Here is a 27447-nt window from a genome sequence, read left to right as displayed (position 1 = left end):
TTATGTATATAGTTTTTGGTTTTTTCGTTTGTTTGTTTGTTTTGAGATGGAGTCTCACTCTGTTGCCCAGGCTGGAGTGCAGTGGAGCGATCTTGGCTCACTGCAAGCTCCGCCTTCCAGGTTCACGCCATTCTCCTGCCTCAGCCTCCCGAGTAGCTGGGACTACAGGCACCCGCCACCACGCCCAACTAATTTTTTGTATTTTTAGTAGAGACGGGGTTTCACCGTGTTAGGCAGGATGGTCTCGATCTCCTGACCTTGTGATCCGCCTGCCTCAGCCTCCCAAAGTGCTGGGATTACAGGCGTGAGCCACTGCGCCTGGCCTGTATATAGTATTTATGAAAATCATTTTACAGATTAAAACTCTGGTGAACACATTTATTTTCCAATACATTATCCTGACATATGGATTTCTTTAGCATTCATTTACTAAATTGTTCTACAAGAATTTGAGGTATGTGCAATATGATTATAATATAAAACAAGATAAAATCTGATGAGACCACCTAGGGTAAGTTAAAGGAGTAGTTACTGTTAGAATTTGAGACAAGCTAATTCCTATAGCTGGGCCCTGAATTAAGTTTGACGGTTTCTGATAACTAAGACAAAAAGAAAAAGTTGTATCACATAGTTCTTGTTTTTTAACCAAGTAAACTGTAGTTAGAGAGACCAACTTTTTCAGGAGCTAAAGTTAAATTTAATTATTTTATTTATATAGAGAAAAAATTACAAAGCTTTACTTTGGGGAACTAAAATACTGGGTACTCTGATCCAATAATCTAAATTAATCCAAGGAGAAAATAGATAATCTAAAATCAATGGTAAATATGTGCATTAGCTGGCTGCTAAAATAACGATTTTAGCAGATATTTAAGTGCCTTTTACCAAGCACAGAAGGGCAGCTCGTTGCTGAATTACTTAACATGTGGCATGCAGGCAGTGTGTGTTGATGTTTAGTGTTAGAATATACCTTACAGATTGACACAGGTGGGAGATCTCTGAAATTTTGGAAGTCTGACTTTTACTTTCACTTTTGTCTAGCTGGACCAATTAACTACAGCATGAAAATAGTCAAATTTTTGCTGCTTTTGTTATTGTTTTTATCTCAGAAAAGAGCTTTGGCTCTTCTCAAGCTCTTCTGAACGTAGCTGGTCATGTCCTACATATTAGTAGTTACTGAAGTGGTAGTCATTGTCTTGATTTGCAATTTATATATCATGGTTCTGCCAGCAGGACATCTATAACCACTATATCCATCATCAGAGGCCAAATTGCATCTTGTTTTCTAGCAAATAAACATACCCTTATTTTTGGGTCTAGTTATATTTCAAAAATAATAGAACTGTTGATGGATATATCTGCATATAAGACTCTAAACCGTTCAGTGATTATTTTTCAAGACAACACACTCACATTTTGGGAGGGATGGAGATAGAAAATGATGTTAATGAGTTGTACCCCCTACATCTTTACTATTCATTTGTAAAAATGTTGAAATATTAGCAGAAAGTTATGGTAGCAACTGTACTAAGAAGAAAATATTAATAATTTTCATTCTTGGCTTCTTTTCCCAATATATTTTGGTAATCTTATACTGAAAGCTTTCAGTAAATATGTGTAAAGTGGTCACTTTGAAGTATCAGCTAAGTATCTTCTTTACCTGTGCAGTGCCCTCTTCCATTCCCCAGAAAGTCTTGCTTGACAATGATAGTATCTACTATTGAGCACTCACAGAGGACCTAATCCTGTGCTAAGTGCTTTTCACATATTATCTCAGCTGAGTGAGGAGATGATTATTTAGGGAAACTGGAAGAATCTATAAAATTTGGGCAAGTTAGAATATAATTAACTTTTGGGGCCACTGACTCCTAAAGGTCCCTGGCTAATTAGAATTTCAAAGATTAGTGATAACATTAAATGTAATTAGATTGTATCTGAACATTTTATGGGTAAAGGATTAGGATTGTTTAACAGCTTGATAAGTAGATCAGACCTGTATCTGATATAACTCTGCTTTTTAAAAAAGTAAATTTTCATTTCCATAGGAGAGAGATATATTAGGTTTAACTCAGTAGCAATAATAACTGAGAAGAATAACACCTTTCCTTGTCTGTTTTTATGAATTTATGTGTGTGTAAAAAGGAAAATATCAAAACTCTGAAATGCATTGCTGCTTTATATTCAAAATCTGTGGTCTGTGCAACTGCTGTAAACGTGTATTTTCACTGTTAGAAGTCCATGTTTTCAAAAAGCCCACAAAAACACCAAATAACAATCCTCTCTAGACAGTAACAAAAGAATACACACTGTCAAAACTTGGAACATTGAGTGCTATAAAAATTCAATTTCCATTTGGGGACCACTGATTTTAAAGCCTTTGTAGATTCAAGAATGTTTGATGGAGGAAATAAAAGAGAGATTATGTGGAGAAAAACATTTTCTTGTTAAAAAAATACAAAATAATAATGGAGAAGAAGTAAGCAAGTAAATGTAGTGCTTGCTCATTTTGAATTCAGAATTTGTATTCATCCAAAGACTGAAGCTATTTAAATCAGTTTGTTGCATACAGCTTTCCACAATTGGTATATTTGTTAAACTAGTATTTTCTTTTTTTATCTACATTGAAGAATATCTCCTTTAAAATTTTATTCATCTAATATGTTATTCTATGGAAACCCAAATCTTTGAATATAAGCTGAAGTCGCAAACATCCTGTCTTTGGATAAAAAAGATGTTACATTAAGACTGTTGTCTGGGGAAAATAAGTTTGATATAGTTATTAACTGGATATGGAACAACAGAAGATTTGTTGGTGTATAACTGCACAAACACATATATGGGGAGAAAGGGTTGGGGGTGAGGGGAGAGAGGAGAGAGAGACAGAGAGAGAGAGAAACTATACCATTGTTCCAGCATAATTTGTTGAAAATATTACCCTTTTTAAAATCAGATTGCCTTTACATCTTTGTTGAAAATCATTGGTTCACATGCATGTGGGTTTGTTGCTGAGTTCTCTGTTCCATTGACCTATTTGTCTTGATGTAAATACCATATTTCTTTGATTATTGAAGCATATTAAGTCTCAAAGTCAGGTATTATATCTTTCACATTTGTTCTTTTTCAAAATTGTTTTTCTGATTGTTACCTCTAAATATAAATTTTAGAATCAATTTTTAAATGACTACACATAATCTTCCTGGGATTTGTATTGGTACTAATTGAATCTAAGATCAGTTTGAGAAGAATTGACAACTTAGTATATATTTCTAATATATGAACACAGTGTATTTCTTTGTGTACTTAGGCCTCCTTTGATTTCTTTCGTCAGTGTTTTCTGGTTGGATTTATACCCAGTATTTCTTTTATTTCTGTGTGGTACTTAAAAGATTGTGTTCAACTATTCATTAGGAAAGCAGTTTATTTTTGAATATTGACTTTTTACCCTATAGCTTTAATAAACTCATTTATTAGTTCTAGGATCTTTTATGTAGATGTATTGGAATATTTTATATGTAGACAATCATGCTGTTTGCAATTAGTGACAGTTTAACTTACTGCTTTCTAATCTGTATGCCTTTTATTTCTTTTTCTTAGCTTATTGCACTGACAAGGGCTTCCAGTGTAATGATGAACAGGGTTGATGAAATCGGACACTGTTGCCTTTTATCTAATCTTAGAGAGAATCAGTTTTTTACTATCACATGTGGTATTAGCTGTAGGTTTTTGTACCTCCTTTGTATCATGTGAAAGAGACTCCCTTCTATTCCTAGTTTGCTGATGGTTTTTAGCATTAATGGATGTTAAATTTTGTGAAATGTTTTTTCTGCATCTATTGAGTTGATCCTACAGTTTTTTTATGTTTAGTCTGTTAAAATGGTAAATTATACTGATTGATTTTTGAATGTTGAACTAGCCTTGCATTTCCAGATTAAACTCTACTTGGTCATAATGTATTCTCTTATTTATATATTTTAGGATTCGATTTGCTAATGTGCTTTGAAGAGTTTTGCATTTATGTTCATGAGAAATATTGATCTGTGTTTTACTTTGTTGTAATGTCTGTATGGTTTTGCTTTCAGAGTAATGCTGGCCTCATAAAAGGAATTGGGAAGTCTTCTCTCCTATTTTGTGGAAGAGATCATGTAGAATTAGAATTATTTCTTTCTTAAATGTTGCATAGAAATGACCAAAGAAATTATCTGTGCCTGGAATTTTTTTGTCATTGAAAGATTTTATCCATGAATTCAATTTTTAAAATAGTAACAGGTCTATCCAAGTGATCTATTTCTTCCTAAGTGAGTTTTGGCAGTTTCTGTCTTTTCAGAAATTGCTCAGTTTCATCTAAGCTGTTAAATGTATGACCAGAGAGTTGTTTATAGTATTTCCTTAATGTTTATTTAATGTCTGTAGGGTCTGTAATGATAATCTCACCTATCACTTCTGATATTGATAATTTGTGTATTCTTTCTATTTTCTTGGTCAATCTGGCTAGAGTTTGATAAATTTTGTTGATCCTATATAGGAACAAGCCTTTGGTTGCATTGTTTTTCTCCATTCTTTTTTTGTTTTCAGTAATACTGATTTCTTCCCTAATATTTATTATTTCTTTGCTTCTGTTTGCTTTAGGCATAAATGACTTTTATGTCTCTGGTTTCCTAAGGTGGAAGTTTATTGATTCTAGATTTTTCCTTTCTAATCCATGGATTTAATGCTATACGTTTCACATTAAGTATTGCTTTAGCTACATAGCACAAATTTTGATGTTTTATTTTAATTTTAATTTCCTTTAAAGTATTTTCTAATTTTTTTTGAAATTTCCTCTGTGATTCATGGATTTTTCAGAAATATATTTTTTTAATTTCCAAATACTTGGAAACTTTTAGGGCATTTTTTGTTACTGTTTTTAATTTCAAATATATTTGTTATTTTCAGACTATCATTGTATGATTCCAGTTGTTTAAAATTTTTTAAGGTTTGTTTTATGGCATAAATCTTGTCTATATTTTCAATATTCCGTGTGCACTTGGAAAAAATATCCTGCTATTATTGAGTGAAGGGCATTTTGAAAGTTGGTTAGGTTGAATTGCTTGATACTGTTGTTCATGGCTTCAATATCCTTGCTAGTTTTCTGTCTACTTGTTCTCTCTTCAGTCTTATCAGTTTTAGCTTTATCTATTTTGGAGCTCTGTTGTTAGAGGCATACACATTAAAGACTATTATGTCTTCTTGATGAATTGACCCTTTTATTATTGCATATGTCCCCCTTTATCCTTGATGGTTTTCTTGTTCTGAAGCCTATTTTTTCTAATATACTATTGCCAGTACAGCTTTCTTTTGATTATTGTTTTCATGGTATATCTTTTACCATCATTTTACTTTTAATATAACTATATTATTATATTTAAAGTGGGTATCTTGTAGACAGCCGACAGTTGGATCATATAGTTTTATCCAATCTGATAGTGTCTCTCCTTGTTGATCAAATTGGACTATATATATTCATCTATCTTCAACTTCACTGACTCTTCTGTTATCTCTGTTCTGCTATTGAGCCCATACTATGGGACTTTTAATTTCAGATATTATGTTTTTCAGTTCTAAAATTTCCATTTGATTCTCGTTATCCTTTTTTTCTTCTGAGAATGTCTCCATTTATTTCAAAAATGTTCACCTTTGTCTCATGGAGGATGGTTATAATATCTGCTTTGAAGTTTTTTCTGGTAATTTCAAATCTGTCTGTTTCTTTGAGAATTAACCACATCCTTATTCTTTGTGTGTTGAGTAATTTTGGATTGTATCCTGGAAATTTTGAATATGAGACTCTGGGTCCTGTCAAAATCCTCTGGATAAGATTGATTTTTTGGTTTAGCAGTCAAATAACTCAATTATAAGTTTAGATCACAATTCTTAGTTCTCCTTCTGTCGGTGATGTTGCAATGTCAGTTCAGATTTGTAAGCCTTCACTATACTGTTCGAATCTACTCCTCGGCATTCATTATTCAGGAGTTAAATGGACTAGGATTTATGATATTGTTTAAAGCCTGTGATATGCTTCTTTAGATGTGTTCCATGCATGCACAGCTTCAGGCCTTTTCTCTACAGAATTTATCCTACCCTTGCCCCACTTTCCATATCCCAGGGGTACCATTTTTATACTTTTTTTATGGCCAAAATGATGAAGTTCTTTCAGAGTTTCCTCTTCCCTTGCTATTGCACAATTTCATGCCAACACTGGGGGCAAAGTGTTAAGAAAAAAGAGAGAAAAATACTTGGATTTCCCTTACATTCTGTGCACAACAGGGGCGTCTTTTTTTACTTCTGTCCAGAGAGACAGGTTTTTGCTCAGTGTTTTGGGTAACTGCACCACTGCTTCTTCTGTTGTGATAATACAGTTCTGTGAGTGGGGTTAACCTTGGGGTAGAGACAAAAGAGAATAAAGAAAAAAAAAGCAAAACATGAAATAAAACATGGATTTATGCCCATGCTCTCTGGCTCACATATGGTCATTTTTTCAGTTACCTATTTTGAGTTATTGCTACCTGTGACTGCTGCACAGTTCCCCCACTAAGCCAGAAAATAGAAAGAATGTAAAAAACTTAGAAAACTCACTACCCCATTACTGATAATTCCTCAAGTTAGGATTTTTCTCCCATTCACTTGTTATTATTTACTTTTTAGAATCTGTAAGTAGTTGTTTTTTGTATTTTGTTCAACATTTTTAGATGTAATCAGTGAAGGAGATAGGCCATAAAAAGCCTAGCCCATCTTGGTTAGAATCAGAAGTCCTTTCCTCTGGTTTTGAAATGCTGCTCATTGGACAAGTATTTTCGGTGCAGGGATAATCTCTTAGAGAATTTCAAATTTTAGAATTATTTAATTTGTGTGGTGTTTGCCCCATGACTTTACTGTTTCTGTATCAGTGGATTATCACATGCAACCTTTATTTGATCTAGGAAAAAAAGAATAAAGAATGAGCACGGACCCGTCCTTTAAAGGAATAAACAGTTTAGTTGGATGATGCAGCTAAGGAATTAGAGAATTACCATAATAGAATATTACCATTACATGCAAATACCATAAATATAACATGGATGAATTGCTAAAGAAGTTCAGAGAGAAAAGAGATGGAGAGAGGCTTTGTGGACTATATAGCTTTTGAGCTGATGTTCAAACATGAGAAGGACTTAAATGGGAAAAGATGGGGGAGAAGTGCATTTTGGACAAATAAACAGGATGAACATAGATATTGTGGCTAAAAAATGTGGAAGTGATACAAGAGTGAGTAATTCAATTTATTTAGGAAAGCATAAATGCTGTTTAACATTCACACACAATCCTCCAAACTTAAAAATATATTTCTAAAATGTGACAGAATGAAAACTTTTTATATATTTATATTTTTATTTCTTTCTAATTTCTCTTCTCTCACTCTCTTTAGAATGATTTTTCGTTAGTCAATTGCATCTATGATGTTACATTACTCTTTTGATGTCTTTTCTTACATAATGTCGTAGACTGAATTATGCTGCCCCACCAAATTTTTATGTTGAAGCCATGACTCCCAATGTGACTGTATTTGGAGATAGGTCCTTTCTTTTTTTTTTTTTTTTTTTTTTTTAAGACAAGATCTCACTGTGTCACCCAGACTGGAGTGCAGTGATGCAATCCTGGCTCACTGCAAACTCAAGTGATCCTCGCACCTCAGCCTCCCTAGTAGCTGGGACTGCAAGTGCACACCACCATGCCTGGCTAATTGTTGTTTTTTGTAGAGATGGGGTTTTGCTATGCTGCCCATGCTGGTCTCGAACTCCTGGGCTTAAGTGATCTGTCCACCTCAGCCTCCCAAAGCACTGGGATTACAAGCTTGAGCCACCATGCTGGCCCTGAACATAGGTCCCTTAAAGAGGTAACTAAGGTTAAATGAGGTCGTAAGGGGGAGCCCTAATCAAATAGTAATGGTGTCCTTGTAAGAAGAGGGAGCAGTACCAGGAACATCTTGCATGGAGCAAAGGCCATATAGGACACAGCAAGAAGGTACTGTCTGCAAGTCAAGGAGAGAGGCTCTGCAGAAACCAAACCTGCTGAAACCTTAGTCTTGGACTTTCAGGGTCCAGAACTGTGAGAAAATAAATTCTGTTGTTTAAGCCACTTAGTCAGTGGTATACTGTTATGGCAGCCGGAGTGACACAAGGATAATGCTCACATTGGAGGATAAGAAAACTATTTTCTTTTTTATCTAAGCTACTTTTTTTTTTTTTTTTGAGACAGAGTCTTGCTCCGTTGCCAGGCTGGAGTGCTGTGGTGCGATCTCAGCTCACTGCAACCTCTGGCTCCCTGGTTCAAGCAATTCTCCTGCCTCAGCCTCCTGAGTAGCTGGGATTACAGGCATGCACCACCACGCCCAGCTAATTTTTGTATTTTTAGTAGAGACGGAGTTTCACCATGTTGGCCAGGATGGTCTCAATCTCCTGACCTCATAATCTGCCTGCCTTGGCCTCCCAAAGTGCTGAGATTACAGGCGTGAGCTACCGTGCCCGGCCTAAGCTACATGTTTTATACCAGGCTCTAACTAATAACATAAAAATATGGTTTCTTTTATTTTGGGGGACAAGTTATCCATTGACGTTCCAATTTCATGTTATAATGAGAGTGAATTTAATATGTTATCCTGTTATATCCCCCTTTTTTTCTTCTCAATTTTTTTTTGCCTCAGTCACCTTTTATTTTCTCCTCTTGCTCTTCTAATGACCTAAATGAATTTGCTCTGCTCACTTTTGTTTTTTGTTTTTTGTTTTTTGTTTTTTTTACTTAATTTCATTAAAATGTTGTACTTCTCATGCTCTGCTCACTTTTGAAGGACGTGGCGTTATCTTTAGAAAATTGGCCAGGATTATAGCTTGTGTTGATTGAAACGTCTAAGAGAAAGAAAAAGAATAGTGATTTTATTGTCAATTACATTTCACACAAGGTGGAAAGCTATGTGGTTGAATATCATATGGTAATTGCAGATACTGATGAACTCATCTGTTCACTACACCCTAGAAAATAAACTGGGTTCCTCCTGGGATATTGCCCTTGTTCTTATCATAAAGCAAATATGTAATGAACTACATATATGGCACTAAATACACAAGTATTTGAAGCAAAGATTGGGTCAACAATAGTGTTAACACTTAAGTGTCCCTGGATATTATGAAGTTCAAATGATATAAAATTATGCCTTTTACCTTTTCGTTAGGCTGTTATTTCTTTAATGGTCTAGATTTTGAGATATAATATTCCAAACCTCTTTCCTTATTGTACAAATGACAGCAGGTGGGAACTAAGGAAGCGAAGTGACTTATCCAAGGTCACATGATTCATTAATGGGAGGGCTTAGTGAAGAACTGGAGTTTCCTTATTTCCAACACAGTCCTCTTAATGGTTGTCACTGTGACATAATTAGCAAGAGCAGCAAATATTTTCAAAAGTGTAATTTAACATTTAGAAATTGTAATTTTCCAAAAAGACTGTAATAACTTGTGTTAACTTTGCAGGACAGTTTCTGTAGTTGCCGTTCAGGTAGCCCACTCAATCTACACGTCTCTGTTTTAAGAACATAGTTTCTCATAAGTTAAAAAGTAAAATATTACAATAAAGGGCAAACTTTTAAAAAGTGACCTGTGATGTGAACATGATTAAATAGTGTAGAAACAAATCATGGCTTGACCAGCATCATCTTTCTCCTCCTTTTCAGGAATGCAAGAAGGTGGCCTCTGATGATAGATCCTCAAAGTCAGGCTAATAAATGGATCAAGAACATGGAAAAAGCCAATAGTCTTTATGTGATTAAACTTAGTGAACCTGACTATGTCAGGACTCTGGAAAATTGCATCCAGTTTGGTACTCCTGGTATGTAGATACATTACAGAACTGCCTGGAGAGGGCACAATTAACCCAAAACTATATAGATTGTTTCAAGCGTTCCTCCCACCTCAACCTACCAAGTTGCTGAGACTACAGGCACACACTCCCACGCCCCCACGCCTGGCTAATTTTTGTATTTTTTTTGTAGAGATGAGGTTTCTCCATGTTGCCTAGGCTGGTCTCAAACTCCTGGGCTCAAGCAAACTGCCTTCCTTGGCCTCCTAAAGCACTGGGATTAAAGGCATTAGCCACCACGCCTGGCCCAGACTCATCTTAAATGGTGACTTTGTTAATATTTTTCATTATTTAATGATAATTAATCAAATGAGTATTTTAAAGATTACAAACCTCCCAGAAGGTTAGGAGGTTTTGTCTCAAGATTCATTTGTGATGCTTCCCCTAATTTAACTGTTTTAATTTTTGTCTGTTGTTTCCCTTTAGTTTTCATTATATCTCCAATTCTGCATTTAAAAGGGCCACTTGATATATGCCAATAGTATTTTAACATAACTCTAGTTCAGTTATTTATGTATTCCTCTCTCAACTTACCCTACAGAAGTGGCAGAGAGGAGGGCCGGGCACAGCTCACGCCTGTAATCCCAGCGCTTTGGGAGGCTGAGGCGGGCGAATCACCTGAGGTCAGGAGTTCAAGACCAGCCTGGCCAACATGGTGAAACCGTGTCTCTACTAAAAATACAAACATTAGCCAGGCTTGCTGGCGGGTGCCTGTAATCCCAGCTACTCAGGAGGCTGAGGTAGGAGAATTGCTTGAACCTGGAGGTGGAGGTTGCAGTGAGCTGAGAGAGTGCCACCGCACTCCAGCCTGGGCGACAGAGCGAGACTCCATCTCAAAAAAAATAAATAAAAATAAATAAATAAATAAATAAATAAAATACAAGAAGTGGCAGAGAGGAGAGTACAGATTTTATGTGCCTGGTTATTATCTGCCATCTAAAATAAAGAGATTATAAACACGACAAAGATTTTTCAATATAGCTCTTATGTAGATATCACATTTATCAAAACAAAAAACAGAAAACTTGTGATTTGAGTAAATTGGGGTTATTAGTCATGCTTTAAATTCATGTAGCCCATCCAATTTTGACTATTACGTGACCAAATAAAGGTAAGCACTTATGAAACTACAATCTATTTAGCTCCAGGACAGTACGCAGGTCTCACTTGTTATTAGACCTAATATAATATGGAAGAATCATAATAAATATTCCAGGTAGTCTTACAGACACCTTATTTGTGCATATTAAGAGGGAGTTAGTCTTAAAATATTAATTATAGTTTTAGGCTCTAGTAGAATAAGTGTGAAATGAAGACAGTCTAAGTCTACCTATGAAATTTTGTGTTTATGTAATAGACACAGACACATACACACTTGGTATTTCATTCATTGATGTTCTTAGCATATAGAATGTGATATAGGAGTTACATAGAAAAGGGGAACATGATCTCTACTATTAAATATTTTGCCTGTTTTACAGTAAGATCAGATATATGTGTGTGTGTGTGTGCATCACTGTAATAAAATTACATCACTAATTCTTATTGGAATCAGTGTAGTTAATGGGTAGGGGACTGGCCTTGAATTCAGAGTACTTGCCTCTGTCACTCAGTGTTTGCTTCAGTGACCTTCCTGAGACTCAGTTTCCCCATCTATACTTTAACCATATAGTATGAGGAAGAAAATAAATTACTGTATGTTGGATACTTACGGTGGTGTCTATTGATCAATTTTTATTTTTTGTTGAGCATTTACTTTATGATTTATGTGTATCATATTTTAGTATGATATAATAAGAAAGGCACAGATGGTGTACTATAGGAATTCAGAGGAATTGGGGAAGACTTCTTGAAGGAACTGGCACCTTAAATACTTTAAGTAGGCTGAACACAGTGGCTCATGCCTGTAATTTCAGCACTTTAGGAGGCCGAGATGGGAGGATTACTTGAACCCAGGAGTTTGAGGCTAACTTGGGCAACATAGTGAGACCCACCTTTACAAAAAATACAAAAATTAGCTGGGCGTGGTACTATGTGCCTGTGGTCCCAGATACTCAGGAGGCTGAGGTGGGAGAATGGCTTAAGCCCAAGAGGTCAAGGCTGCAGTGAGCTATGATAACACCACTGCACTCCAACCTGGGCAACAGAGTGAGACCCTGTCTCAAAAAAAAAAAAAAAAGTAAGAAAAAACCAAAAACAAAACCCAAAACATTAAGTAATTTAAATTACCTAGGTTAATTTAAATATTCAAATAATTTCCTTGACACAGTAAAAGACAATTAAATGATAATTGAGCATCTACCGTATGCTTGACATTCTGAAGATTTCTGTGATGTCAGTGACAAATCTTGATGTTAGAATTCCATAATTTTAGACACAAAAGGGCCATGGAGATTATCAGTTTAGTGTTTTCCAAAGTATGGGTCACAGCCATGGGAGAGATAACCAATTTAGTGGGTCATGACCAATATTTTGTTAATAAGATGCAGTAGGAAGGAATAGAATATAGTTGGCTGCAAGGCATAGTATAAAGGTAAGCATTATTTCATGAAATTTTTTGTTTAAATTTTATATGCATATATATGTACTTAGTCAATATTTAAAATGTATTTCCTACTTTGAGTTGTGGCCAGAAAAGTTTGAAATCCAGTGGTGATTCCAGCCACTTCATTTTATTAAAAAGGTAAGTGAGGTATTAGAGAATGTTAATTAAATGGCTTAACCAAGGTAGTTAACTACCCCTTAACTATACTGGTCCCAATAAGGGTTAGTGATGGATGTCCCGTTTCTATTTATGTGTATATCATATCACCATACTATATGCTAATTAAGCCAGTTAAGAGGAGTGCTGAAACTAGTCCCTAAGTCTTCTTTGTCTGGTGCTTACTGTGTTACACAAGCAAGATTTTCTTTCAGTTGATTTAACCTACTTTTTGGAATAAAATACTTTTTAAATGCTAATGATTATTTACAATGCTTTCTAACATTAGTCATTAGAGAAGAGTGAAGTTTTAATCCCTTAGTGGAAGGAGAGCTAGATGGCAGATTCTAAAGCTATTTCTATATTTAAACATCAAGTAAAAGAATTGGTTACTGTTATACATTTACGACATAAAGACTCTTCCATTTAAGGAGTTATCTTTAGATATTGGCCTCTTCAGGGTCAGTGGCTTTTGATCTATCGTTCCTCACAGGCAGCCTGGGTTGAGCAGGCAGAAGTTTTTGCCTGCTTCAGCTGCCTGCTTCTTCAGCTGCCTGCCTCTACTTCAACCAGAGTAGGTCTCACTTTTCTTTTTTATATTGCAGTTTATGATAAGATCCTCTTTGAAAAGAAGTATTCTGCTGCTTAAAAAAAAGTTTGCAAGCCAATGTTCTAGAAAATAAAGGTACATCTGTATTAGCTATGCCAATGGATAAAGTGTGCATAAAATACTAATCATACAAATATTGCTGATAAATCCATTTGTAGAGAAGATATTTTAATGACTTTCCATTGAATCTATAAAAAAAAATCTTTGTATCAACAGCAGAATTTATGATATCTGAGCCTTCCTTACTTTTCTCATCTCCCAGCACGTTACTTTCTTTCCCCCTTGTATATAACAAACCAGGGATACAAAACTACTTCCAGTTTAATGTTTCTTTCATTTGCTCATTTATTTGTCCATTCATTCATTTAATTAACATTTATTTTGCAACTACCATGTACCAGGCAGTGTGGTAGGTACTAAAAACGGCAAGAATAAGACAGACTCAGTCTTTACTTTCATGAAGCTTATAGGTTAAAGGGGCAGAAAGAGATTACAGACAAAATGAGGATTTAGAAGATGGGAGTGCAGGGTACTTGGGAGCAGCCAGCATTGAAACAACATGGCATTGTTTCAATCTCTTAGCTTGTTTTTGCTCTTCCATCCATCTGGTGGATTCCTTTAAATTCCATCCTTTAAGATACAGCTCAAATACCTCTGTTTCTGTGATATCTCGACCCCTCCAGTGAAGTACCAACACTGAAACTTTCATGAATTTCCATGATTGCCCTTATTTTATGTGCATAACCATTTGTTTCTCTTCTACAAGCTGCTTAAGGGCACCTGATAGGTGCTCAGTAATTGTTGAGTCTACTTTTGATAAAATATGCTGAAGAGTTGAACATAAGTTGTAGAAGAAGATTTTTTTCTATTAATTTAAGTCTCACATGGGATAATATAGATAATTCATAACTTAAAAATCGACATTATTTAATGTCCTACATGCAACAGAAATTTGAAAAGAACATTTAATTCTCGTTATGTTTCTGTTGCTAAGGATAACTGTTTGTTTTGAGTGAGATGATGATCTGCCTTACTCAAAAATATTAGTGTCTGTGTGCTTGGATTCCTAGTCTTGATTTCCCATAAGCTTTGCAAATACTGTGATGTCTGGCGCTTGAGAATGAGAAATGAGGTTTTAACATAAACCAGCAAATTGTTAATCTTGATGATAGAAACATGAAGAGAAGTCTGTCTCTTGAATTTGCTCCTATAATTTTAACATGGTATATATTTTGATCTAATTATAAGTTAAAGGAGTCAAAATAAAATGACGAAATTAAAGAGAGCATTCTGGGTAATTCATGTACCTATACATTTTTTTCTTTTTTTTAAATTTAAAATGCTTTAAATTTTAAAAAAATTTAAAATGCTTTAAATTTTAAAAAAATTTAAAATGCTTTAAATTTTAAAAAAATTTAAAATGCTTTAAATTTTAAAAAAATTTTAAATGCTTTAAATTTTAAAAAAATTTAAAATGCTTTAAATTTTAAAAAAATTTAAAATTTTCCAGTGAGACGCATAATATAATAAATATTCAGTACTAAGGATATATTTCTTTGAAATCAAGACACGACAAATATCTTTCCTAACAGGATTAAGACTTGATTCTAGCAATAAGGCAATAAATTTTCAAAACTGGAGGAAAAGAATCAAGTCTGTAATATTTAAGTTTCATAATGTATATTTTAGCTTCAAAAATGATTTTTACATATATTAATATAGACACTCTTAATTACATTTCAAAACTAGGAAAAATGTTAGGGTGAGTAGGGGATGAAAATATATAGTTACTTTTAGCCAACATTAAATATCAGATTTTATGTAAAAATATTGATAAATGTTGAGGCAATAAGCAAAACTGAAATGTTATAATCTTCCTTAAACAGAATTTTGGTTCAAAATGGTTGAGCAAATTAGATTTTAAAAATATGATCATGTAAAAGTGAAAATGAGAAATTGATATCTGTTATCACTGTTATTGTTTAACATTGTTAGGAAAGTTGTTTTCAATGCAATAAAACAAGAAACAATGAAGGTGCTATAACATTTAAAGGAAGAAATGGTTGATTTAGTAGGGCCAGATATACTGAACAAAAACCAAAAAAGGAGGAAACAAAATTATCATATTTATAAATAATATACCTCATCTAGACAACTAAAGATAATTAACTGAAAGGTATCAGAATTTAAAAATTCAGTGGAATAGATATATTCCAAAAAGAATATTAAATCAGTGACAACTGAGAACCACCTATTTTGGTAGTTTTTATAGTCAACCAGTGAATAGAAAGCAAAGCAAAACAAAACAACAAAATAAAAACCTAGAGAAATTTTAACAATAAAAAGTGAGAAAAAGACAAAACTTTTCAGAAAAACCAGAGAAGGCTTAAGTACGACAGCTCTTTTTCTCTGACAGGAAAACTGAAAGTTGTAAAGATGTAAACTTTCAGAAATAAATGTTTAGAAAATAATACTTAACCTAGAAGAAAAGAGAGTAATGAGCCACAAAACATTCAGAAGAGTAAGTTTGCAATTAACTGGAATAAGCTCTGGAATGAACCCTAATATATGTAAGCCTTTGATGCACTATAAATTAAACCTTATAAACCAACAGAAAAATGATACATCACACCAGCAAGTGGTATTAGGAAAATTGGCTTTGTGGAAAAATATTTTAGGTCAGAGTCTCACTTCACACCAAAATATGTTCCAGATGAGTTTAAAAATTAAATACAAAAGAAAAAAGAGAAGACAAGTGCTAAAAGAAAACATAGTCCTTTGATGGGAAAGGACGTCCTAAGCAAATATGCAATGGAAAAAAAAAAAAAAAAAATATATATATATATATATATATATATATATATATGTTATTTTTGAGACGGAGTCTTGCTCTGTCGCCCAGGCTGGAGTGCAGCGTCACGATCTCGGCTCACTGCAAGCTCTGCCTCCTGGGTTCAGGCTATTCTCCTGCCTCATCCTCCCGAGTAGCTGGGACTACAGGTGCCGGCCACCACGCCTGGCTAATTTTTTTGTATTTTTAGTAGAGACAGGGTTTCACTGTGTTAGCCAGGATGGCCTCGATGTCCTCACCTCATGATCCACCCGCCTCGGCCTCCCAAAATGCTGGAATTACAGGCGTGAGCCACTGTGCCCGGCCTGGAAACAATATTTGAAAAGAAAAAGTTTCAACCTATGAAACTTATTTATATGCTAATTTAAGCCATAACACTGTAATCCAAATACCTTAAGACAATGGGGAATTATATTTTCTGCCTTGATATTTGACAAAACTGTGAATTATTAATTTTTTAAGATGTATCCATTTTTAAACAGTTCTTCAAGAGATACTTGCAGCTGAAGTTTTATGATATCTAGAATTTGTTTATAAATAATCCAGGTTAGATAAGGAATGGATGAAACTAGATTGGCCGAATTTACAAGGCCTAAAGCAGGATGATTGGTAGGTATATCAGGTACCAATTATATACTGTTTATTTTGAGAAAGGCTTGAAAATTTCTACAACAAAAAGTTAAATTATAAGAAGAAATACAGGCAAATATAAAAACAAGTGGAAGGTCAGGTACAGTGGCTCATTCCTGTAATCCTAGCACTTCGGGAGTCTGAGGTAGGAGGATTCGTTGAGCCCAGGAGTTTGAGACCAGTCTGGGCAATGTAGCAAGACCCCATCTCTAAAAAAAAAAAAAAATTAGCTGAGCCTGGTGGTCCATGCCTGTAGTTCCACCTATGTGAGGTTGAGGCGGGAGGATTGCCTGAGCCTGGAGGTTGAGACTACAGTGAATTGTGATGACACCACTTCACTCCAGCCTGGGAGACACAGCTAGACCCTGTCTCAAAAAAATAAAATAAAATAGGCTGGAGACAGTAGTTCACACCTGTAATCCCAGCATTTTGGGAGGCTGAGGTGGGTGGATTGCTTGAGCTCAGGAGTTTAAGAGCAGCCTGGGCAACATGGTGAAGCCCTATCTTTACCAAAAACACAAAAAATTAGCTGGGTGTGATGGTACCCACCTGTAGTCCCAGCTACCCAGGAGGCTGAGGTGGGAAGATGGCCTGAGCCCAGGAGGTGGAGGTTGTAGTGAGCTGAGATTGTGCCACACTGCACTCCAGCCTGGGCAACAGAGTGAGACCCCATCTCAAATAAATTAATTAATTAAATAAGAACAAGTTGAAAACTGGGGGAAATATTTGCTAAAACAATGTTTAAAAATACAGATAAAGTTTTTAAACTAGCACATGTGGCAATGAGTGCTGGTTGTTCCTGCCATCCACTCACCTTTCTCTTTAGTATCAGCACCCCTGTGTTACATGGGCACGTTGCATCCAGGGTAAAGAACTGTATTTTCTAACCTCTGTTGTGGTTATATATGGCCATATGACTATGGTTGGGTTTGGTCAAATTACTGTATTCTAGCCAACAAGACGAGAGTGGAAGTACCATTTGTGACTCCCAGGAAACACCCTTAAAGGATATTTCTTCTTTTTTTTTCTGATGGATGGAATGTGGATGTGGTTTAAAAGGCCATATTGGCCAAAGAGATCAAAGCCATGTGCCGAAAATAGTAAAGCTGCAAGATGGCAGGATCTTGGATCCCTCACTATTTAGATACACCGTCCTTTCAACCTTGAGCTGACTATCTTGGGCTCTCCTGTACATGAGACATAAATTTCTCCTTGTTGTCGTTGCTATTATCTTGGGTTTTCTGATGCTTGTCACTGAACCTCGTTGTAAATAATATATCCTACAATGAAAAAATGGTCAAGTGTGTTAGTATACAGTTTCCAGAAAAAAATATTTAGTTAACCAAAGAACAGCTAAAAACACCCTGCCAAAAATACAAATTTTAACGGTATTTTTTACCTATCAAATAATAAAAGTCACAGATACATTATTGAATGCTGACAGTATGGTATAGTGGTTAAGAGAGCGACGAAGGAGCCAGACAGCCAGGTTCAAGTCCCTGCCTTGCTTTGTCATTTACTAGCTGATTTAACTGAAAAATTTATTTTGACTGCCTGTCCTATTTCATCTGCAAAACATGCTTTTTACAGTTATGAGGATGACAAGAAAATACAATTCCAGCATGGTGTCCAGCATTTGTAAATACAGTGATATTTTATAAAAATAGGCTTAAAAACAAACGACAAAATGAGTGCTCATTGCAACTCTGAAATCTCTACAGCTTTTCAGGAAAGTAACTTGGAATATAAATAGCTTTTAAAATGTTAATAACTGTTGACCATTAATTCTACTTCTAGGGCTCCAGCCTGATTAAGTAATTAGAGATGAACACAAAGGTTTATTCATAAAGATGTTCACTGTGGCATTATTAATAACAGTATAAAAGTAGAAGCAATCTAAACAATAGAAAATTAACAAATTTAATACATTATGATGCATTCGTATTATTTAACCATGAAAAATAATCATTTTATGCAAGTAGAAAATAAAAATGAGTTTAAAAATAATCTGACAGGTTGTTGGCTGAGATCTCAGCAATGGAGCAAATTACCAAGAAGACAATTTTAGCAATTCATTTAGCCAGGAGTAACCTGTGGGAAGGAGAAAATATGTCTGCCCTTTCGTGGCAATTGAGATCCAAATACCTGTCACCCCAGCACCCTGAGCCCCTTGCTTCCCATCCACATTGTATACCCATCCTTTGAGGGATTTCTACAAAATGCCGTCATCCAAATTTGGCTATGATAGCACCCCAAACACCAAAATGTAAGACTTTAACTCAGCAAAGATATCAGTAGCCTTAACACTGATCTTTGATCCAGGGATTCCCGTTCTAGAATGCTATCAGAGGAAGATATTCTGAAATGCAGTTTTTTTTATATACAGTGCTTGTTATAATATTCAGAACAAGAAACAATCCAAACATCTAATAATTGAACACTGGTTTAAAAAAGAGAACACTAATATGATACACTATTATGCAGTGATTAAAAGCATGCTGTTAGAGTTTTCAATAACATGGGGAAACATTTATGCTGTTAAGTGAAAAAAATAATTAGGATGCAAAATTCAGTGTGTTGTTTAGTCTCAGCTGTGTGTGGAGAAAGATAAATAACACTAGAGAGATAATAATTTATTCAACAGTTATACTATATGTAGTTTGTGTCATTTTTCTTTTTTTTTTCCTTATTTATGTTTGAGACAGGATATTGCTCTGTGGCCCAAGCTGAAGGGCAGTAGGTTGATCATGGCTCACTGCAGCCTTGACCTCCCAGGCTCATACAATCCTCTCAGCTCCGCCTCCCAAGTAGCTGCCACCTGGCTAATTCTTGTGTTTTCTTTGTAGAGACAGGATCTTGCCATGTTGCCTAGGCTGGTCTCGAACTCCTGGACTCAAGCGATCCTCCTGCCTCGTCCTCTCAAAGTGCTGGAATTACAGGCATGAGCCACTGTGCCTGGCCTTTGTGTCATTTTTCTATCAATCTACATACTGTATGAGTCAATTATTAAAATATTAGGGAGAAGTAGAGTAATTAAGCAAATCTAATTAGGAGCAGTTTTCCATTTCTTATTTATACCTTCCTTCCTGTACTTTGCAGATGTTCTACAATAAGCATTCTTAATAATTAAAAATACAGTAACAATTTAAATAACTACAACTGGAAATGCCTTTTCTCTGGTGTCTCAGATGGATAAACTTCACTGCCATAATACCTGGGCACCCAGTGAACCCCAGGACAGGCAGCATGCACCCAGCAGGACTAAGACTCAGGAGAAGGGAAGCAGGCAGGATGACTAGGTAGACCCACCACTTAAGTCCTTCTCACAGAATGTAGCTATTTTTATGGCATTATTTCTTTATACTTTTCAGAAGACAAAAATAATTTTGTAGATATCTAGGAACAGAATTTATCTATAAGGCTGAAAGAACTTGGAGGGTTGAATGTTTATAGTCAATATTTAAAATAACATGAAATCTTTTCTGATTTTACTCCAGTGTTGCTAGAAAATGTTGGCGAAGAACTAGATCCTATTTTGGAACCTCTTCTACTGAAACAAACCTTTAAGCAGGGTGGGAGTACGTGTATCCGGCTTGGGGACTCCACAATTGAATATGCACCTGACTTCCGCTTCTATATTACTACCAAGTTAAGAAATCCTCATTATCTTCCTGAAACATCAGTAAAGGCCAGTATATTAAATGAATGTTTCTTTATCAGATTTTGTAATTAGTGACTATATATTCCTCCTGAGTCATAAGAAGAACAAGTCTTCCTAAGAAAAACGGATTTTGCCTTATTTTGGTGTTTCCTGAAATTATTGCTATAATAATTTCCAAGTGTTGCTTTGGTGAGTACACGTAAGTAATAAAGGAGCCTTCAGCATGCTGCGAAAAAAGACAGGGCCATCAGAATCAGGTTTCTACAGTTCAAATGATTACTAGATTTTCATTGTTAAACATAGAAGATGTATACCCACATTCTTTCTTTGTAACAAATGATGATATGCTAATTATTGAAATTGAAATTCAGAAACAGAACTCCATTCTTCTTTCTCAGACTAAGGTTGCTGCTATCTGATTTTATGTAATTACTTAATAGAACTGTTTTCAATCACTGTTCTTTTAGAATACTAAAAATTCCTTTAAAGAGTAAATTTAGCTTAAAGTTTTAGTCAGTGACTAAAATGTCCCGAGATGTTGATCTGCAACTGAGCTCCTAGGTTTATGGGCTACACCTTATTCCGTTTTTAGTCCTACTTCTTAGCCTTGGTTGGCATTCATTAAATGTTTGTGGAGTGAGTGAATGAGTGAGTGAAGGATTGCTTTCATTTACAGAGGCAAGCAGGAGAAGACATTAAGAAATGCTTATTTAGATTTTGAAAGTTATATAGAGAGGCAAGAGTTATATAGTGAATTCAAATACTTGCCTTTATTGGAAATATTTAAATTAACATACGCATCTCTCTGCAGAGAAGCAGAGAAAGGATCGAGACGGTGTAATTTATTCCCTCCAAGATGAATAAACATGATCCCTGCTCTCCAGAGGTCTATCTTATAAATAATGTGTATGCAAAGTGACCGAATTGTGTGACTAGGAAGACACAGCGGAGCTGCAATGTGTCCTGGGAGCTCAGAGTTGAGGATGTATTTAGGGTGGACATTCAGGGATGTCAGGAAGACTAGGGGAAAATGGAGTGACCCTTGAACTCAATTTTAAAAACAGAATGTTAAAACATGGAAATTCTTGGCTATTTTTAATTAATTAAAATCCAATATTATTTAAACACTTTAAAATGTCTACTATGTATTTACCTGCTAGGGAAGGGAATATCCAGTAGTAGTTAAGGCCACAGATTCGGGTGCTACTTGCCAGGTGTGTGATTTGGGACATTTCATTTAACCTCTCTGTGCCTCAATTCTCTCATCTGTCAAATGAGAATAATAAAGATATCTATCTCATAGAGTGATGTGAATTAAATAAATTAATCTGTGTAAAATGCTTAGAATAAAGCCAATAGATAGTATTACTATGAGTGTTACTTATTAGCAATATTATTTAACATTTAAATATAAGTGAAAAAGAAGGAAGCAAAAATGAGAAAATCCCAGAGCTCTGTTAGAGAAAAGTGTTTAAATAAATGACATGGAAAACCTTTTTTACTGTTCAGTAAAATACATGGAACTATCACACATAACATAAACAATTTTTAGTTCACTAATAACTGGTTATGGTAGGAGTCATAAAGCACTGTGGGGAGGAAACTGACCTATGATTCAGTATCAAAACCCTTAAGATCCCTGGAGTGTCTTACTGCTTTATTATTTTTAATTGCTGGGATTGATTAAACAGGGATTAGAAAACATAGTGAGGCAGTTACTTGCTTTCATTTTCAAATTATAATACTTCCTCTGGATCCCACTTTTAGGATCTTTTATGTACCTTTTGCTTTCAAAAGCACCCAAGGGATGGTGTCGTGCTGGTATAATCCTTTTGAGTCTAAATGAAAATAAAATTATGAAACCATAGTTTATGTTCTTAAATGCTTATTTGAGAATAAATGGCTTGATTTGAACAGTCTTGATGTGAAAGGACCCAACATTAATGGAATATGAATGGATACCTCCTTGTGTCTGAACACAGTGAAGTAAAAGTTGTAAAACATGCATTTTGCTACCACTGTGCCTATGGTTTTTGGATTAAAGCAAATGTAGCCTGTGGACTTGGTTTCTCATGCCAATAGGGAAAATATCTTGAAAGCATTATACTTTTTCCATGAATAAATGGCAAAGCAGTAGAGAATTACATAACGTTTAATGAGTTTTCCAAATTGCTCAATTTTAAAAATTGCTTATCTCATATAAATTTATGATTATATCTATGTAGTCTATAGTTAGTGGCCTCCATGGTCTGCCATGGGACAAGTGGGGGAAAAGTTTTTAACCCAGATAATACCCCATTGAGGAGGTGCCTAGGTGTGGGTGGAAGGAGGGAATCACCTTCCTAGGGGTTTTGCAAGAAGCTGTTTTACACTTACTGGCCATAGGTAGGACATTTTCTTACAAAAATAAAATTACTCTGTCCCTGCAGAGGAAATATTTTCTTATAAGTAAAAGCAGGGAAACACGGTATCTCCCACCCAGTAGCAGGAGCTGGGAATACAGAGACGTGGAAGCTAAAGCAACTGCATCTTGGATGCTAATCCACCAAGTTGGCTTCTGATTTACACCCTGTTCCGGGAAAGGTCTAAGATTTCCAGTTTATCTACTGTGCCTCGGTAAGAGCAGGTACTTACCATACGTCCTGCCCTTCGGTCAAACAACCTTCAATTATTCTACACATCCCTTCTAAATCACTTCTCCTGTGGTATATGAGCCCTGGGTCTTGGTGGGTAATGGCACAGGGGTCCACCGACTTGTCTCGCTGCCACCCAGGACACAGACATGGCTTCTGTTCGTCAAGTCCCTATTAGATGTTTCTTTCTAAGAAGTTGGGTATGTCAGCCTCTTTCTTCAGCCTCAGCTTCTGCTGATTTCAGGGGTAGGTTTGCATAGACCCGCCCACCAGGAAACAACAGATGAAAAGACAAAAACCAAAAGTAGAGAGAACAGCAACCTCAGTAACAGCATTACCTATTTTTAGTTTGTAAAAAAGGAAAACCTTTGCGCCTTGGCAATGCAAACAATTTATAAATCAGGCAAAACCTCCAAAGGTGCTTTAAAAAAGTCATTAAGATTAGAAAAATAACATTTTTGACTCTTTTTTTTTTTTTTTTTTACCTTCCCACCAGTTGGGTAAAATACTGCTTATCTTTAGGAGGGAGAGTGATGGCTCCTTCTATAGTTGTGCAGTCTGTACATAAAACAAAGGTGGAGTTGAAGAGGGCTGAAATCTAGCCCCAAGTTGCTTAGGCATTGGCCTGGTGCGGGGCTGATTCTGCATGCAGACAACATCTTTTTCTAATCCACGCAAGGTACTTCATAGACTAGCTGAGCCTTGAGAGGATAAAACATAAAAACAAGAACAGCGCTTTTGCTTTACAAATAAATCTTTTGAATAAGCTGCCTGTATTGGGTTTGGTTGATTATAACCTGCTACATGTAGGTAGTTTGCCCGTGGGGTTGTTTCTTCTCTACTAGTTCACATGTTTTACAATTCGAATTAAAATTCTAATTTTAAAAAACCCTCAGATTTCGGTATGCCAAAATGGCATTTTTTAGCTGCTACAATTTAGGTTAAGTTGTGATTGAAAATGTATTTAAAAGTTTTGGACAAAATTGTCACTAACATATAGAATGCAGTGGTGTAATCTGGGTTTGGGAAAGTACTTTGGGAGGGAAATGATGAAATCAGGAGCAAACACTGAGTCACTTCTGATGATTTGTGGTAGTTGCTGAAATTTTTGTAGCATTTTCAAGGGTAAAAAAACAAGTATTTCTTTTTTTTTTTTTTTAATTTTACTTTAAGTTCTGGGATACATGTGCAGAGCGTGCAGATTTGTTACATAGGTATACATATACTATGATGGTTTTCTGTACCTATCAACTCGTCATCTAGGTTTTAAGCCCCATATGCATTAGCTGTTTGTCCTAACGCTCTCCCTCCCCTTGCCTCACACCCCCCAACAGGCCCCAGTGTGTGATGTCCCCCTTCCTGTGTCCATGTGTTCTCATTGTTCAACTCCCACTTATGAGTGAGAACATGCAGTGTTTGGTTTTCTGTTCCTGTGTTAAAAAACAAGTATTTCTAATATTGCCGACTGTACACATTGAATTCTGATACATGTGGTAGAAAATGTTTGCCTTCAATTATAGGTAGTAGACGAAGAGTGCTCCTTGGGTCCTACCTGCACACTCTCCACTGGTAGAATAGATTCCTCTAAACGTGCTTTGCCTTTCTCTGCTGCTTTGTCTTTGCTGTTTTGTTTGCCAAGAGCAATTGTTCTCAATCCTGGCTGAACACTGAAATCACCTGGAGAGCTTTTAAAACTCCAAATACTCAGGCCACACTCTAGACCAATTAAACCAAACTCTCTGGACATAAGACCCAGACACTACTGGTTTTTAAATTTCACAGTATATTCCAATCAGCATCCAAGGTTGAAATCTTCTGCCCTGTAGAATTTTGCCCTCTTCTTTCTCTTGACTAACTGCTGATCACACTTAAGTTTCAGCTCAGGTGTCCTTTACTTGGGGGAAGTCCTTTTTGCCTCCCTGATCTGGGTTGGGTGCCTTCTGTGCTCCTGTAGCATTGCAAGCTGACCACTCTCAGAGTCCTTATCCCAATGTATGTTCTTTGTTCTTCTGTTTGCTCAACTAGATGAAAACTTTTTGAGGGCAGGGACCAGACTGTATCTTACTCTTCTTTATATCATAGAGCCTGATTCATGGTAGCTATTATTTTATATAAAATGCCTTTGGGAAGAATCATCAAGTGACTAAAATTTTAGGAAATAGAAGTAGCAGAGAGCAACTCTATGAACAGGGAATGTGGGCATTCTGATTGTTCATTCAGTAAGTTTGTAGGGAGCATGACTTTGTGCCGAACAATAAAACCGTGAAGTCAAATAAGAGACGACCCCTGTGCTAAAGTTACTTTCATTCTGGTCTGGGAGAGAGGTGTATATGCCCATGATTGCATACAGTGTAATATGTGCTGTAAGGAGTTAAGACCCCTATGAGGAAGTGCAGAAAGTAGCTTGGGGGTAGTGACTGGGATAGAACACATTGTCTGGGAAAGTGTCCAAGAGGAGCTGACACTTGATCTGCACACTGACAGATGAATAGGAGCTAATCTGGTGGATAACAAGGGGAAGGGCGTCCAAGCAGAGCAAACACGGAGGCATTTCATAGACAGCGTGTATGGGATTCCACAATCAGTTCTGTGCAGGAAAATGAAAGGCATGTGAATGGGAGTAGTGGGAGGTGGTGCTTAAGACATAGGTGCAATATATACAACTATTATGTATCCATAAAAATTAAAAATTAAAAAAATTGGTGATACATGGTGATAATAAAGAGCCATCTGACTTAAAAAAAAAAAAAGATGTGATTCAAGATATTAGGTCAGGCAGACTGCAGTTTACATGAAAAAAAAAAAAAAAGGTGAGGATTTCAAATGAAGCCAAGGTCAAGACAGTGTTTATTGACTTATGGGTTCATTGGTGACCAGAGCCAGGAAGTTACTATGGTTTATTGCAGTGTGTGCGGATGAGTGTGCAGACGCAGGGCAGGGAGCAGATTGTAGAGGGCTGTATCATGAAATGAAGTGGAGGCAGAAAATATATATAAATAACATTTTCAATAAGTGTCCTTGTGAAAGCCCAAAGAGAGGTTATTCCATAGCTGGAAAGGATTGTGGGGGCAATAGAATGATTTGCTTGTTGTTTGCTTTTTTAAAAAAAGAGACCTGAGCATGTTTGCATGCTTATGGAAAAGAACCAGGAGGTGTGGGCAATGAAGAGAGACCTGCCTGTGAGAGCAATTAGGTCCCCAGATGAAGCAGGTGTTGGCAGACAGTCTGGATAGACACCATGAAAATATAAATTCCTTAGTTCACAGTAGTGGCTGATTATCAGATTGTAAAAATACTTCACTCATGACAAGTAATTACAGTGTTCCCTTTTCTCTTATCTCACTTTGTAAGATTTCCTTTACTTTTGACACCACTAGAATCCTTAAAATGTAAATCAGCTGGTCCAACTATTATGATTCTAGAGCCAGGCTTTGAACGATATATTATGCTGTGGCTACTCTGATGAACTGAAATGAAAGATAGCTTCCAACCTGATTCTAATGAATTTTGCTGTTAAAGAGTTCTCAGAAATTGGACTACTTTGAAATGAGAATAAGTTGATCACCCAACAAACCCTTTGAGGTATTAGATTTCTGACTATGAGAAACTGAGGTGGGTTTTAAATCCAACAACCATGTTTGCCTATGTCATTAATCATAGTCTCTACAAATTACACCTTCATAAGTACTACCATATATAGAAAATGGAGTCTATTTTAAGGTCAGAACTTGACACATAAAAGCAGAGGCGTTTTTAACAGAAATAATGATGTAATTTTTGTATATTTTTTCATTTATAGGTAACATTATTAAACTTCATGATAACCCCTGAGGGAATGCAAGATCAGCTTCTGGGAATCGTGGTGGCACGAGAAAGGCCAGACCTTGAAGAAGAAAAGCAAGCCTTGATATTACAAGGAGCTGAAAATAAAAGGTTTTAAATGTCATAAACAGAACTATTCTTATTTGTTTCCAGATCACTAGAATGAATTAAAATACATTTTATAGATCTCTTTTGTTAGATTTAATAGGAATACTGCAAGGGAAAATATAACAGGAAAATGTAAGGAATTATACCTCTATGTTAATTTAGAAAACTGCATTATTGAGTATATTTTTACATGCAAGTTCTTAGGCACTGGAAGAGCAAGAAGGCCTGCCAGAAGTCAGGGCAGGGTATTTTCAAATATTCCACAGTGTTTTAGCACAAGAGTTTTAGTATTCACTGTGTAACTGAGGTAACCTGTTTTTACTGGAGCATGGTATGAATGAATATGTTGCATCCCACTTTCTGCTCATAGCATATATATCATAGGTGGAAAGAGTAAGCTGTATAAGTCATGTAAAATTTCAGAAAATAAACGGAGTGCTACTTTCTGTTCATTCCGAGCTGAGATCCTTGATGGCAGAGTAAATTGGCTTGCCGTATTTCTCTCTAGTT

General features: G+C 35.8%; 1 protein-coding gene across 1 annotated transcript in view; it reads left to right on the top strand.

The window, feature by feature from the left end:
• The window catches only part of DNAH7 (dynein axonemal heavy chain 7), a 380869-nt gene that overhangs the window by 281490 nt on the left and 71932 nt on the right, over positions 1–27447 (top strand). Inside the window, exons 50-52 of the mRNA XM_055290080.2 lie at positions 9737–9891; positions 20211–20401; positions 26807–26940. Coding sequence (XP_055146055.1) covers positions 9737–9891; positions 20211–20401; positions 26807–26940 — 480 coding nt within the window. The remainder of the gene's footprint in view (positions 1–9736; positions 9892–20210; positions 20402–26806; positions 26941–27447) is intronic.

The sequence above is a fragment of the Symphalangus syndactylus genome, chromosome 8 (assembly GCF_028878055.3).
Source record: "Symphalangus syndactylus isolate Jambi chromosome 8, NHGRI_mSymSyn1-v2.1_pri, whole genome shotgun sequence".
NCBI classification, from domain to species: domain Eukaryota; kingdom Metazoa; phylum Chordata; class Mammalia; order Primates; family Hylobatidae; genus Symphalangus; species Symphalangus syndactylus.
This window is presented reverse-complemented; position numbering and strand designations above follow the sequence as displayed.